General features: G+C 39.2%; 1 protein-coding gene across 2 annotated transcripts; it reads left to right on the top strand.

The window, feature by feature from the left end:
- Positions 1–1,545: 1,545 nt before the first annotated feature.
- Positions 1,546–6,912, top strand: klf5b (Kruppel like factor 5b). 2 transcript variants are annotated; one of them, XM_007547166.2, is made up of 4 exons: positions 1,546–1,951; positions 3,734–4,613; positions 4,704–4,763; positions 5,162–6,912. In XM_007547166.2, the coding sequence occupies exons 1-4, from the start codon at positions 1,775–1,777 to the stop codon at positions 5,338–5,340; spliced, it is 1,296 nt and encodes a 431-aa protein (XP_007547228.1). In that variant the 5' UTR covers positions 1,546–1,774; the 3' UTR covers positions 5,341–6,912. The 2 variants fall into 2 exon arrangements, with proteins under 2 accessions (XP_007547228.1, XP_007547229.1); XM_007547167.2 differs by having other exon boundaries at positions 1,547–1,951; positions 3,737–4,613.
- Positions 6,913–13,275: the final 6,363 nt, after the last annotated feature.

Raw genomic sequence — 13,275 nt, 5'->3', positions numbered from 1 at the left:
TGGCTGACATTGATTCAATGTTGTTTCAATCATTCTGTGCTATCTGGGTAATGTGGAGAAGAACACCACAAAACCAACAGACAGCCCACAAAGCAACAAAGAGTGAAACTTCCAGCTCCTACTGAAAAAGACGCACAAAAAGTGTGAATCTAAACAAAAGTGTTAGTGAGTAATGTGGAAGAGAGGAATCACATTTTCTTTTTGATAGGGGTGAAACAGCTTTGAGGGGAAAAAACGAAATTCTAAACTTTCTTATAAATATTTCTGGATTATGCATATGCATGTATGTATAAAAAGCTATGAATATTACTATAAATTGATATCTCTCTGATGCTTCATGTTCCCTGAGCAATTTAACATTTTGGTGTGTTAATTTAAAAAAAAAAGTTCTTCAGTACCACAAAAATTGTGGGGTTCTTTTGTATTAAACCAGGCAGTTTTCAAATCTTGCCTCCGATTCTCAAGTGCATTTAGATGTGCACTTTGACTAGGCCATGGATATGCTGTGATCTAAACGCCTGCATTATGCCCTGTTGCTGTGTGCCTGTCTGCTGTCCTTCTGGATGGAGGACCTCTGCCTCACTCTCAAGTTTTTTTTGCAGCCCCAAACAGTTTGTTGTTTTCAGGATTGCTCTGCATTTATCTCCATCCATCTTCCTGTCAACTTTGACCATCTTCTCATTTATGCAGCAGAAAAAGCTGCATAAATGAGAGGAAGGAAAGATGAGGAAGAAGTTCATGTGAAGTGTCACTTCTCCACCACAATATGTGTTTTTTTTTTAATGCAGAGACTAAAAATTCAATTTTGTATCTTCTGATCTTTGGTGTGCTTTTTTTTATTTTTTTTTTATTTCATTCAAAAAGTGTACACATTCAATAAATGTGTACACCCACACTTTTCTAGATGTTCATTTGAAACAAAAATCTTGACAGCCTTTCACTTCAACACTACATCATACCACAAAATATAGATAAAATAAATTGAAATTTGTTTTGAAACAGAAAATGTTGAAAGACTTAGACGTTATATTTTTTCGATGCACTATCTATCTATCTATCTATCTATCTATCTATCTATCTATCTATCTATCTATCTATCTATCTATCTAATTATTTATTTTAATTCTTAATATTATTGGTGAGAAACAGAAATACATTGTCAGAGGAATGAAAAAAAGCCTTTTTTTCAAACTGAAATTAATTTTATCTGTGTGGAAATTTAAGGTCTAAACTTCCCATTTAAACGAGGAGCTAAGTTTATTGTGGGAATTGAACCATAAGAATTTATTAAAAAAAAAAAAAAAAAAAAAAGGCACAGTCGTAATGTCATTTCATGGATGTCATCTTCATTTCTGGTTGGATGTAAAAAAAAGCTTTCCTTGTGTGTGCCATATTTCTTGGTCTTGAACACAAACAACCTCATCATAAACTTAAAAAAAAAAAAAATCCCAACCCCAAGTTTATTTCTCCTCCTAATCACCAAACCGCTGCATTCATTACACTCGGTGTGTTAAGTACCGCCTAGTTGTCCTGTTTGTTTTGCACATGTTCGGCGCCGCCCTGCAGACGCGCTGATATTACGCCGTTGCGTAATTTGACAAGCCAGTGCAAACCAGAGGAGGATGAGCGTTTGACAGCTGGGTCGCCTGGGATTGTTTTCGAAAGCAACAATTCATATATGCTAGATTAATTCGGGCATTTTTATTTATTTATTTATTTTTTTTATTTTGTTTTGGTACTATATCGAACGAGTGTAAGGCTATCTACGCTTTTAATGGCCGCAGCTGTGACGAATTCGGTTTGGGTTGCTCCGGGGCAGGACGCGCAGTTTCTCCACAAAAGCCACCCAGCGGCGCCGCTGACATCATCCGACGGTCTGAGGGGTGAGGATCATGGAGAAGTGCTGTGCAACGCCATGCTGGGAATTTCATCTTTCCCAGATTACAATCTGGTAGGGTTGGTTTTATTATTATTATTATTATTATTATTATTATTATTATTATTTTATTTTTGCATTTGCATTGCCTCTCAGCATCACTGTCTCGCTATTATTTAATTAAATGTTCTGTTGCGTGCAGATTTGGTATGAGGAACAGATTTGTTTCCATTTCAAGGGTTTGATCCTAACATTGAAGGCTGCTGTGAGAAGAATGCTGAATAAAGACGAATTTAAGATTGCTGATGCGGACATTCATTGTGGTGTGTTGGGGGTGAATGGGATGTGCACCCGTCCCTGAAACTTGTCCTGCATAGTCCTGTGGAGCAACTGGATGTTCTAATTTCAGCTGTGCATTTGGAAAGAGCTTACATGCAGGCAGAAGCCTTTGCACGGAGCGACTTGTAAATCGGAGCTGTAGGTTCAGCTGATTTTCTGTTGTGTTGGTACACATGCATCCCCAAAGTGGAGCTACCAGTCCAGAATGACATGTGGTGCAACCAGTGATGCAAAGTCCAAGACAGGAAAAACAAACAAACATTGGCTTCATCAATACAGAGACAATAATAAAATAAAAAAAAACTCTTAAAACCAATTTTTAAGTCACATTAGGAGCATGATTCAGTTTCTTCACTCTTGAAACTAAAACTGTGAATCCAAACATGAACCAGGCCATAAATTACATTAGTTTGATTTCACATTTTGGGTTAGGTTTTAGTCCAAAAAATGGATTGAAGTGACCAATTTTTAACACTTATTGGATAGTTGAGAATTTGTTGAAGTGGGGTTCTGTGAAGAGGCTCACAGCAGTTGCTATCTTATCTGCAGTACTGAGCTCTCTTGCCATCTTAATTTAGCATGAATACTGATTAGTTGGTCCATAAGGCCGAAGGTAAGAGGGGCAAAGCCTGAACTTGACTTCTACCATCTTGAAAACCGCTTTGTGGTTTATGCAAATTCAACTTAACCAACATTTTAAGCTGCAGTTACATTTGCGTTCAATTCAGATTTACACAGGAAATGAAGGTAGGAAGCGGTGTGCCACTTACTTCTTCCTGTGTGAAATGTGTTTTTACTGAACATGTTAAGCCGTTTCAGTCAGAGAACTGACCAAAGTTACAAATGACCTGGATGGTTGAATAAGTGAAATAAATGGAGGTAGAGTAAAAGATTTGTAATTTTGGTTTAAATCTGCCTAAATCATTATGAAGCTACAGACAAATAAAGTCATCAGTTTCATTTTGTCTAATACATTTTGCTATTTGAGACCAAAAAGAAAAAAAAATAACTTGAATAGCAAATTTGATACTTGATACATATTACACCAGAGGTGCACTGATCAGACTCAGCCAATTTCCAGGTTTGACCTGCCAGTATATATACTTTTTTTTTTTTACCTGATTCCAGTTTGTGTTAATATCAATATTGATTTAATGACCAGTTCTTTGGTCAAAGTGTGAATATTAATCATGGCTAGCAGGAGCCTCTGCTAACTACTTAATAGATCAAATCTGCTGTGAATCAAAGCCTTTAACACTTGTAATCATTGTCATACACCGTCATTTCACAAGCTTACTATTTTCTATTTGATCCTGTGGAAAGTTAAGTGAGGATATGTCATATATTTCAAAATGGCTGCCTGATCCAGTCTTTCTTTGAAAAGCTGGATAACAATTTTTGGTCCAGTGTTTGCTTAAAACTTTCATCTGAACAGCGTAAGCCAATCATTTGAGTTAAAGAGGTAACCGTGCAGTTTTTGTGTTACTGACCAAACCACTTCCCTTTTGCTCTTTCTAGCAGGGCAAAACTGAGATGGACACCTACCTACTTCATGATGTAGCAAATTCAAAAATGCTTGACAAGGATAGCGCTCCCATGCTGGAGTCACTTTTCCCCGAAGACTTCACCTCTTCTTTCAGCGTCAACATGAGCCTGCTCCTTCCCGACGTCGCCTACTTGCAACCCGGCCTCTGCCGGACTGTGAAGCAAATCAAAGCGGAGCCACCGCAGTCCCTGATGCACTCGACCTGCCAGGGCAACGAAGCACCAACGACCCTCCCAGAGTACTCAGGAATGTTCAAAGCAGCCGACACTCCTGGTGGTAGCTTTTTCATCAAGCAGGAAGTGCCAGAATTCCAAGAAATTCCCCAGTTTCAGATGTTGAACACTGACTTAGAGCAGAACTCTTTCCCCATCACACCGCAAAGTCTTCCAGTCAGGAATCTCCATGTGGGACAACTACCAGACGCTTCACAGACTGAATGTTTTTCATTCGACCAGCACTCTGACCACCAATTTAGATCAACCTATCTGCCGCCGTCTCCGCCAAATTCTCAGCCTCCGAGTCCAGACAAGGGCAAGGAGATCCTTCATAACAGCTCCCCTCCTCCCTCCTACGAAGCCAGCATTGCCTGTAAGACAACACTCCAGACCCACACCGATCCCAGACAGACTTCCAGCGATCCTTCGACTCGAACCCACGACCAAACTTACGCTCCTGCGTTCACCCAATGTCCACTTGGCGGACCGGTTCAGGACTCCAGCCTGGCACCAGCTCAGATGACACCAAGCGTCGGGCCTCTGTCTCCGGAGTTGGCGCAGTCGGCTCCGGCCAAATACAACCGGAGGAACAACCCCGATCTGGAAAGACGCAGGACTCACCACTGCGATGTTCCAGGTGCGATTACAAGTCCTTATGACTAGCAGTTGAGATAAAAGTTGGCAAAATGTATACCTAAAAGATGCTTATTGGTTATTTTTTCTTAAGGGTGCGAGAAAGTCTATACGAAGTCGTCTCATCTAAAGGCTCATCTGCGAACCCACACAGGTAAACTTCTTGAAGTTGCACATCTTATTTTGGGGGTGAACATGAGGATGTTGCCAGGCAGAGAAGTTTTCTTGGCTTGCATATTCGTTCTGTCTGGCCCACATATCGCTGCTGTCAAATCGCATAAACCCTGCAACTCTCGTAAAGCGGGAGAAGAGGGAGGGGAGGGGTTGGGTAGAAACATGCAGTGATTTATGTCCTGCAGATGAGGCATGCTATCCTTTTTCTTTTCTTTTTTTGCCTCCTTTTCCAAACTCTTTTATTAGATGTGAGCTCTCAACAAGACTCTTAGATAATGTCCTTGAGGGAGAACGGGTGGGGTGTAGTTCCACAAAAAAAAAAAAAAAAAGTTGTGGGTGTCCGCTGTAGCTTTACCGTGTGGTTTCTGCCCGATGCAGGTGAGAAGCCGTACCGGTGCTCCTGGGAGGGATGCGAGTGGCGCTTCGCCCGCTCCGACGAGCTGACGCGGCACTTCAGGAAGCACACCGGGGTGAAGCCCTTCCAGTGCGGCGTGTGCAGCCGCTGCTTCTCCCGCTCTGACCACCTGGCCCTGCACACCAAGAGACACCAGAGCTAAGGGACGCCTCAGCTCTATCTGTCCAGTCTTTTTAGCTTTTCCTTAAAATGGACAAAATACTGGGGGAAAAAAAAAACAAACAAACAAAAAAAAAGACTGCAATTTATCCTATTTACTCTCAAAGGATACAGTTTGATGTTCTGACCTGCCTCTAAATGTTTTTTTTATTATTATTATTCTAAGAATATTAAATCTGATCGTTGCCTTACTTTCTCATCAACATCAGATATTTTCAGATGTATCGGTTCAATCTCTTTCACCAAATTTGTCCTTTTTCAAGCCTTATTTTTTTAAACGATATACCACATGTTGAACGTTTGACAATTTTTTATATCTGAACTGTCGATTGTGCAGATCCTGTCAGCATTGTACGTGTTTATTTATGAAAGGTCCTGTGCTGCCAACTGAAAGGGAAAGGATGTCGTTTTAGCCTGCAGGTCAAAGCATGATTGTGTTTGCGGGCTGTGGAGAGCGTCGGAAAAGCTGCACATTTAAGATGAAAACGGGAGAAAGAGAGCTGTCCGGCGTAGAGCACAGCTTGCGTCACGCGGTCAGTGTGTTGCCCATGGCATGACTTTGAAAACTGCCAGGTTTACACTTTTAATTAAAAGAGCATTGTTCATGTTTTTTCCTCCTTTTTCTGCAATAAAAAGATTGTTTTATTTTTAGACGGTAATCGTTTAATTTAGAAAGCACAATGATTACAAGGGGGGAAATGTTAGCCCCGTTACAGTTTTGGTTTTGCTTTTTGGTCGTCAGACACATTTTAACGTCAGACCAAGATAAGCTAAGTAAATACAAAGGGCATGTTTTCAAATGACATGCTGGTTTTCATCCATCTCTCCATTGTTTATAGCTGTTTATTCAAGCAGAGTTATGGGGTGCTGGGGGGGCAGCTACCGATCTCTATGGGTCATTGGGCAAGAGGCATAGTACCTCCTATTCCAGTTCATCACAGCGCAGCACATAAACACACACATGCCCACACACACACCTAAGGATAATTTAGGGTATATAATAAACCCAACATTTATATTTTTTTGGCTGAGTGAAAACTGGAATACCCAGAGAGACTCTATGTATGCTAGAGCAGAACGTGCAAACTCCATGCAGAAGGAACTGAACGGTTAAGTGTTTAATTGTCACATTTTCTTGGTTTAATTTGACGGGCCTCACCCAAACCCGATTGCTGCCTAACCTGTAGAATCGAGAAATCAAGTCTGACAGCAAGAAGTTGGCAAAAAAAAAAGTAAATGAATAAATCTCAAAAGGCGTGACAGACAGCATTCTGCAATGAAATCTAAGAACAGATGAGAAGCAAAGTCATTAGCATGATATCAACAAGATTGCAAAGCCTTTTCTAAGTCGGAGCCGTTATCTGCAACTGAAGTAAACATGGAACAACGGTGGATCTGCTTCAGGACTGAAATACAACATCAACGATTCATCCAGGCCACCAAAGATGCACACATGTACAGCTCTGCACATCTCACTCACCTTAAACACAGAGTTCAAGATTAAACAATAAGAAAAAAATGTATAAGCTAAAAAATAAAAATATGCTATCAATGAATCCTTTTTGTTTGTCTTTTTTTATTCACATTGTTTTTTTTTTTATTGTAGATCATTGTGTAATGCAATAAAAGAAGCAATTCTTAATGTTTGTTTTAACTTAAAACAGCAATGTCAAAAATAGAAAGTTTCTAAAAGCTCTTGACCCGGCAGCACAGTAGCTTTACGTTGAAAGTCAGAAAAACATTTATTTATTTCTCAGAAACTAAATTAAGCAGTCAAGCATTATGTGTGCGTAAAATATTTGCAGATGCTTAATAATTATTTTTGCTCCTCTGCATATTTCAGAATTAGGAAAATCCAACCTTGGCTGACATGTTGTCACACATGTAATCAAAATTAAGCCAAAATGCAGATGCAGCGTGTGGAAACTACGCTGACACACCAGGATTCAGCCTTCTGTGGAGCTATTCTTAGCAGCAGCCAATTGAAGTATTTTCTTTGACCTTATTTCGCTTTTTTTTATCGTGGCAGAGGACTTTTTGTTTATGGTTAATTAAAGATCACCCTTATGCTCCCAGCGCATTTTCTTTTAGATTTAGCAATAGTTTTTTTTTTAGTTTTTTTTTTTTTACTAAAATGTAACTTTGTCAGAGTCATGTTTTGGAAATCTATCCTCATTTTAGCTTTAGTCGGCCAAGTCTTAAAACACGATTTGTTGTTTTCGCTAAAAGACGAAGTCAGACAGGACTTAAATCTGGGGTCTCTTAAATCTTTGGAGAATCTTCTTCCTTTTACAACTAGAACAAAATGCACGCAGAATTACTTTACTTTAAAGCTAACCAATAAAGTGTAACAAAGTCCCACCTTTTCTCACCGCTAACATCACATCTGATTGGCTTTCATTTTTCTCCATTATTTTTGCCTCTTTTTTTTTATTGGATAACAAATAATGTCAGTCATTTTTGCCGTGGGTTCCTGTTTGAGATATTTAGTTTTAATCTTGAGAAAAGAACAAAAAAAGTCTGAAATTCTTTTTGCTTTTTCATTTCTGTCATTTTGAGGCCCTGAGCTTTGATTGCTCCGCCATGACAGAAAATCTTTCTCTTTCCAGCTGTTTCTATTTCAGTCATGGATTTTCTGGTGTTACTGTCCTGGTACAGCGTCCGGTTTTTTGGGGGAGGCTTTAGCTGCCACACAGATATCCTCGCTGATCTTTTAAACACTTGGCCACATTGAGGAATTAATATCAGGGTCAACGACTGCGAGTTGCCTACGGCTGCAAAACAAGTCATAATACGCTGTGATTGTTCACCGTCAGCCGTTTTAGCTTACCTGACTGTACGACCTGATAAGAACCCAAAGTTCATGGCGGTCATGCGCATGTAAACAGAGCGACACCTCGCTGTTTTTGTTTTTTTTTACTTCAAGTAAAACTGAAAGCACACACACACACCATCCTCCTGTCTGATCAAGTCGCTTTTTAGTTTGACCTGGAATTCCATAATTAGTCCTCCAGGTACACCATCATTAGAACCAGTTTTAGAGTAATTGTGGCGAACAAAACGAGATGTTCTTGTCTTTATTTACAGTTCGCAGAGCGTACGTTTGTGACATGAGTCACAGAGAAGGTTGCCGACGAAGGGTGCCAAGAGAGTCCGCTGAAACCGCAGAAGGTGCCCGAGCTTGTTCCGAGAGCAAAGGAGGTTACCTGCATGTAGGAACAACACTAATGTGGTCTCGATTTTTTTTTTTTTTTAACCCCCCTCTTTTACATTCGAAGTGATAAATCTTAAAGGTGATATTATACGAACGGAGGGGAAAAAAAACGTGGTGGAGTGAGAATGGCTTGTAATCACGTGAATTCTTTGGCAGCTGACCAAAACATTCATCCAGATCCAGTTATGATGCAGTACTGTACATGATGTTCAGGCTGTTTCCTCTAAACTGTAACCTGTTCTTAGAAACTGCATTGGCTTCATGCAGGGTCGGAGCATACCAGGGCTTAAAATATCACTCTCTGTTGGTTGCCGGATTAGAGCAAACAAAGCAATGTGGTTTTATTTTGGAGAGATGTGATGTTTTACGTGGAAGTTTGAATGAAAGCAGAGTAAAAATGCGACTTTCTGACGGGTTTTGCACACATGCTAAAAACATTAAAAGAGTATCACCACCGGACCTCAGCTATGGTTTTAAATCGGTGGTGTCAAACTCCGGGTCCTCAAGGGCCGCTGGCCCTGCAGTTTTTAGATGTGCCACAGGTACAGAAAACGCTGGAATGAAATGGCTTAATGACCTCCTTCTCGTGTAGATCAGTTCTCCAGAGCCCTGATGATGACCTAATTATTCTATTAAGGTGTGGTGGCACATCTAAAAGTCGCAGGGCAGCAGCCTTGAAGACTGGAGATTGACACCTGTGTTTTAAATGGTTCTGTTCAGGCCTGCAGTGGGCACAGCCAAGCGGGATCATGGGTAATGGCGACTAGTAGTGGACCGATTTTCTTCTGCCAATTTCAATACAGGAAATTTAAAATTCAGTATTTTGTATGGTGACTGATATATTTAATTTAGCTGGGGGGTTTTTTTTTAGTTTTTTTTTTCTTTTAGCATTTTTTATTGTTAATTTTTTTCCAACTGTGATTAGAACTTCTTTCAGATGAGACTCAAAGTGGTGAGCTGAAGTGAGCAGGCTGACCAGTGGCTTTACGCGCTCAGTCGCAGACTCCGAATTAAGGTGCTTCTTTGTCAGTGGGAGTAATATTTACACATAAACTTGACATTTTCATCTCTGGGTTATAATTTCCTGCTGCTACAGCATCATTAGCAGGAGGAGATGAGTTGGACCAGGGCCCGCATAGACCTGTTTAACAAGTACAAGTCCTTGTGCAAAGCTAATGAGTGCAAAGATATTCTGTGAACAGACGAGACAAACACACTGTACGGTACAGTGTGCTTTCTTATTTATGACGTGAAGCAAACAAAGCACCTCAGGAACAGAACATCATGCAAACATTCAAACATGATGTTCTAGCTCTAATGGTTTCCTTTTTTCAGGACAATGTATGTTTAAGGAACATGTAAACAAGCAAGCCCTTCCAAAAAAAAAAAAAAAAAAAAAAAAAAAAAAGTAGATCCTGGCATGGCCTATTCCAAGTCTGGAATTAAAATTCAACTGAGATTATGCTGAATGTTGCGAACTGTGGAGAGGGGAGCTATGTTTTCGCATAGGGTCATTAAATCGTTTTCTTCTCCTAATTAGCAAAGTAATCAATTCGAAAACTGTTTTTTTTTTATTATTATTATTTCTGGTATAAAAAAAAAAGTTCTGAAGATCTGAAACGTCTAAGTGGACTAAATGAAATGAAAAAAAAGAAGAAGAAATCTATATGGGGGCGGGGGGAATACTTTTGCACAACACTGTTGATGTAAATTTGCTGTCTTTTGTGAATTTTCTGTCGATTTAAGCTGCTTGTGTCCGTCAGCTGGCTCAGGGGCGGCCCTGCAGCCCCCCAGCATCCCGCTAGCTGCGCTCCGCACTAATGGTTTCCCCCAAATCCAGATTAGGTTTCCGAATGCCGGCGTGAGCACGGCTCTCAGATGTCACTCAAATGTGTCACCGAAACCACATTCCATCCATCCCAATCATAGATAGCAAAGGGGTTCCATCCCAGTAGTGTTACATACAAAATGCAACTTTATTAACCTTCATGCCTCCATTCATTTCAATATACATGTATATGTTTGAACTTATCTTAATTTCACAGCTCCATCCATTTGAAAAAAAAAAAAAAAGTACAAGAAAAAAAAAAAAGGCAAAAAACACTGACTTGTTATTCAAACAACCTTTGGAGAAAATAAAACTGTAACAGGAAAAAAAAAGAAGGAGAAAACAGAAGGACACCTGTTTTTAAAATTATTCTTTTTAAAAATACCAGGGTTAAAAATGTCTTTTTCCCCCCCCATTAGCAGAATCTCCCTTTTTGAAGCATAATCACATTTTTTTCTTTTTTTTTTTTGTCCTCACGGTAAGAATGAAAAGATCTGAATATATTTACACAACACTCACTTTACATAAATACAGGAACAACAATTACTGTACGTAATATTAGCAAACTTGAAACATAGGCATTGGCTTCACTACTTAAGTTTTCAAAACCAGAAGAGAGAGAGAGAGAGAGAAAAAAAAAAATCCAAAATCAGATGTTACACAGAAATTAAAATATTTATTTAACCGATCGAACGTCTCAAATCGCCAACAAAGGCATACACTACCAAACCGTGGATTTGATTCCTCATGGCCTAATTTGAAATCACCGTGGTGAAGCTGAAGCTTCCAGAGGCCTTCGTAACTCAGGTGTACCGCCCCTGAGGACGGAGGAGGACTTATTGCAGCCAAAGCTAATGACGTGTGCTTCAAACCGGTGAGCGTGTTGCGGTGGGACGCTGCGTTTGACCCCGTGATATAAGGCTCAGTGCGAAGAGAAGGTTCAATGTTAGAGGTCCGACTTGCATATTGTTGTCTGTGGTTTCTTCTGTTTGTTTTTTTTGTGTGTTTTTTTTTAAATTATTCCCAAATAACATCCATAATAAAAAGAAATCATCATTTCCCCTTTTGAAAAGTAAGCAATTGAAGAACACGTGTTGGAATCGAAACGTTTGCACAGGGCAGGTGATGTTACAAGTTTGTGATATGAGGCACTATTTATCATTATTGCATAACTTTGACCCTGGTTACCGTAACAAAATTATGCTTCAAAACGAGGAAAGAGATGCGGTGTGTAGAAGGGGGAGAAAAGGGGGCAGGTGGGGGTGCATGCGATAAACACCCTGTCTCCATGGAGACGTCACCTTCAAGTCTAATTGAATTGTTTAAACACTGGTGTATTAAGGCATCCAACGTCATTTGTAGAGATACTGAATAAAGAGCACATGTTTTGTTGATATGTGATTGTTTTGTCTAGTTTTTTTGTTTTGTTTTCATTGTTGTCGGTCAGGTACAGCTGAAACCAGATGTTTACATACGCTGTATTAAAAAAAAACAAAAAGACACAACCCTTTTTTTTTTTTCCTCCTCACCCTCTTGTGATTTGGACAGGAGAAACTTGACTTGTTTTAGGAAAGTCAGTATTAACAGAATTATTTCCATTTCCTAAATTCCAGAATAATGATTTGAAAAAAGAAAAAAATTATTTTCTTTAAATTCTGAGATTTACATGCACCAAACAACGCTGCTTCCATGCGGACAAATCAAATGAAATCAGCCCCATCTTGTGACAACTAGTCTTATATGAAAATAGGCTGAAAGGCCACATGCGCCAAAATATGTCTGAAAAAATGATCAAGAATTGAAATGGTTATTGTTATACTTTCTGGAAAAGTTTACGGGATTGACAGCATCATGTTGCGGGTTCGTTTAGCTGCAGGAAGGACCGATGCACTTCACATTAAAGCAGACGTGTGGAAATAACTGCAGCAGCATCTCAAGACGTCGGCCTCAAAGTTAAAGCTCGGGCACAAACGGGTCACCAGATCAGCTACAATATGACTCAAAATCAACAAAGCCAATGTTCTGGAGTGTCACAGTGACATAATCCTGACCGCAGTCCCATGGGACGTTTGGGAAGAGCTGAAAAGTTGTGTGTGTGTGTGTGTGTGTGTGTGTGTGTGTTGACTCAGTCAGAAGAGTTCTGTCAGGAATGGGACAAAACGTCCAGCAGATTACCGTAAGAAGCTTCGTATCAAAAATTAAATGAGTTTCTGATTTATTGTCATTATAATGATCTCATTATTCTGGCATTTAGTAAATAATAATAATAATAATAATAATAATAATGTTAACCTTAACCGACCTAAAACAGGAAACATTTGATCATATTTAACATCAGAAAGTGAGCAAAAATATGCGTATGTATGTGTAAATACCTGGTTTCTACTGTGAAAATAGCAAAATACAGGCATTCAAGTACCTTAATACGGTCAGTGTATATAAATAATTTTGTTGTTTATAGCAAACACTGGTGCAGCCTTGTAAAATAAAAAATAATAATTTGATCGTGAACTTGTTCAACCCCGAACCAGAACAGTAATAATAATAATAATAATAACAATAAAAAAGATGATGTTGCATCACATCATTATGTGATGTAACAACATCACATAATGATCATATACATGATGAACACCTTTAGCCCATTTTCGCTGTATATCAAATTAGATAAATTACGGTCTCAGAAAAAAGACTTTACGCGTATAAATGTATCTCCTGCGTCTACGAATCGAAAGCCCTATTTCTCCGTTGTATGTACAGGTTGTAGAACTTTGTAATAGCTTTGTGTCTTCACTATCACATATATTACAACATTTCAAAAGATTTACAAAAAAAAAAAAAAAAAAAAAAAAAAAAAAAAAGAAAAAAAGATGTGC

This window comes from Poecilia formosa, unplaced genomic scaffold (genome assembly GCF_000485575.1).
Source record: "Poecilia formosa unplaced genomic scaffold, Poecilia_formosa-5.1.2 Scaffold19, whole genome shotgun sequence".
In the NCBI taxonomy this organism is placed as follows: domain Eukaryota; kingdom Metazoa; phylum Chordata; class Actinopteri; order Cyprinodontiformes; family Poeciliidae; genus Poecilia; species Poecilia formosa.
Note: the sequence above shows the minus strand (reverse complement) of the source record. Positions and strands in the feature narration are given on the sequence as shown.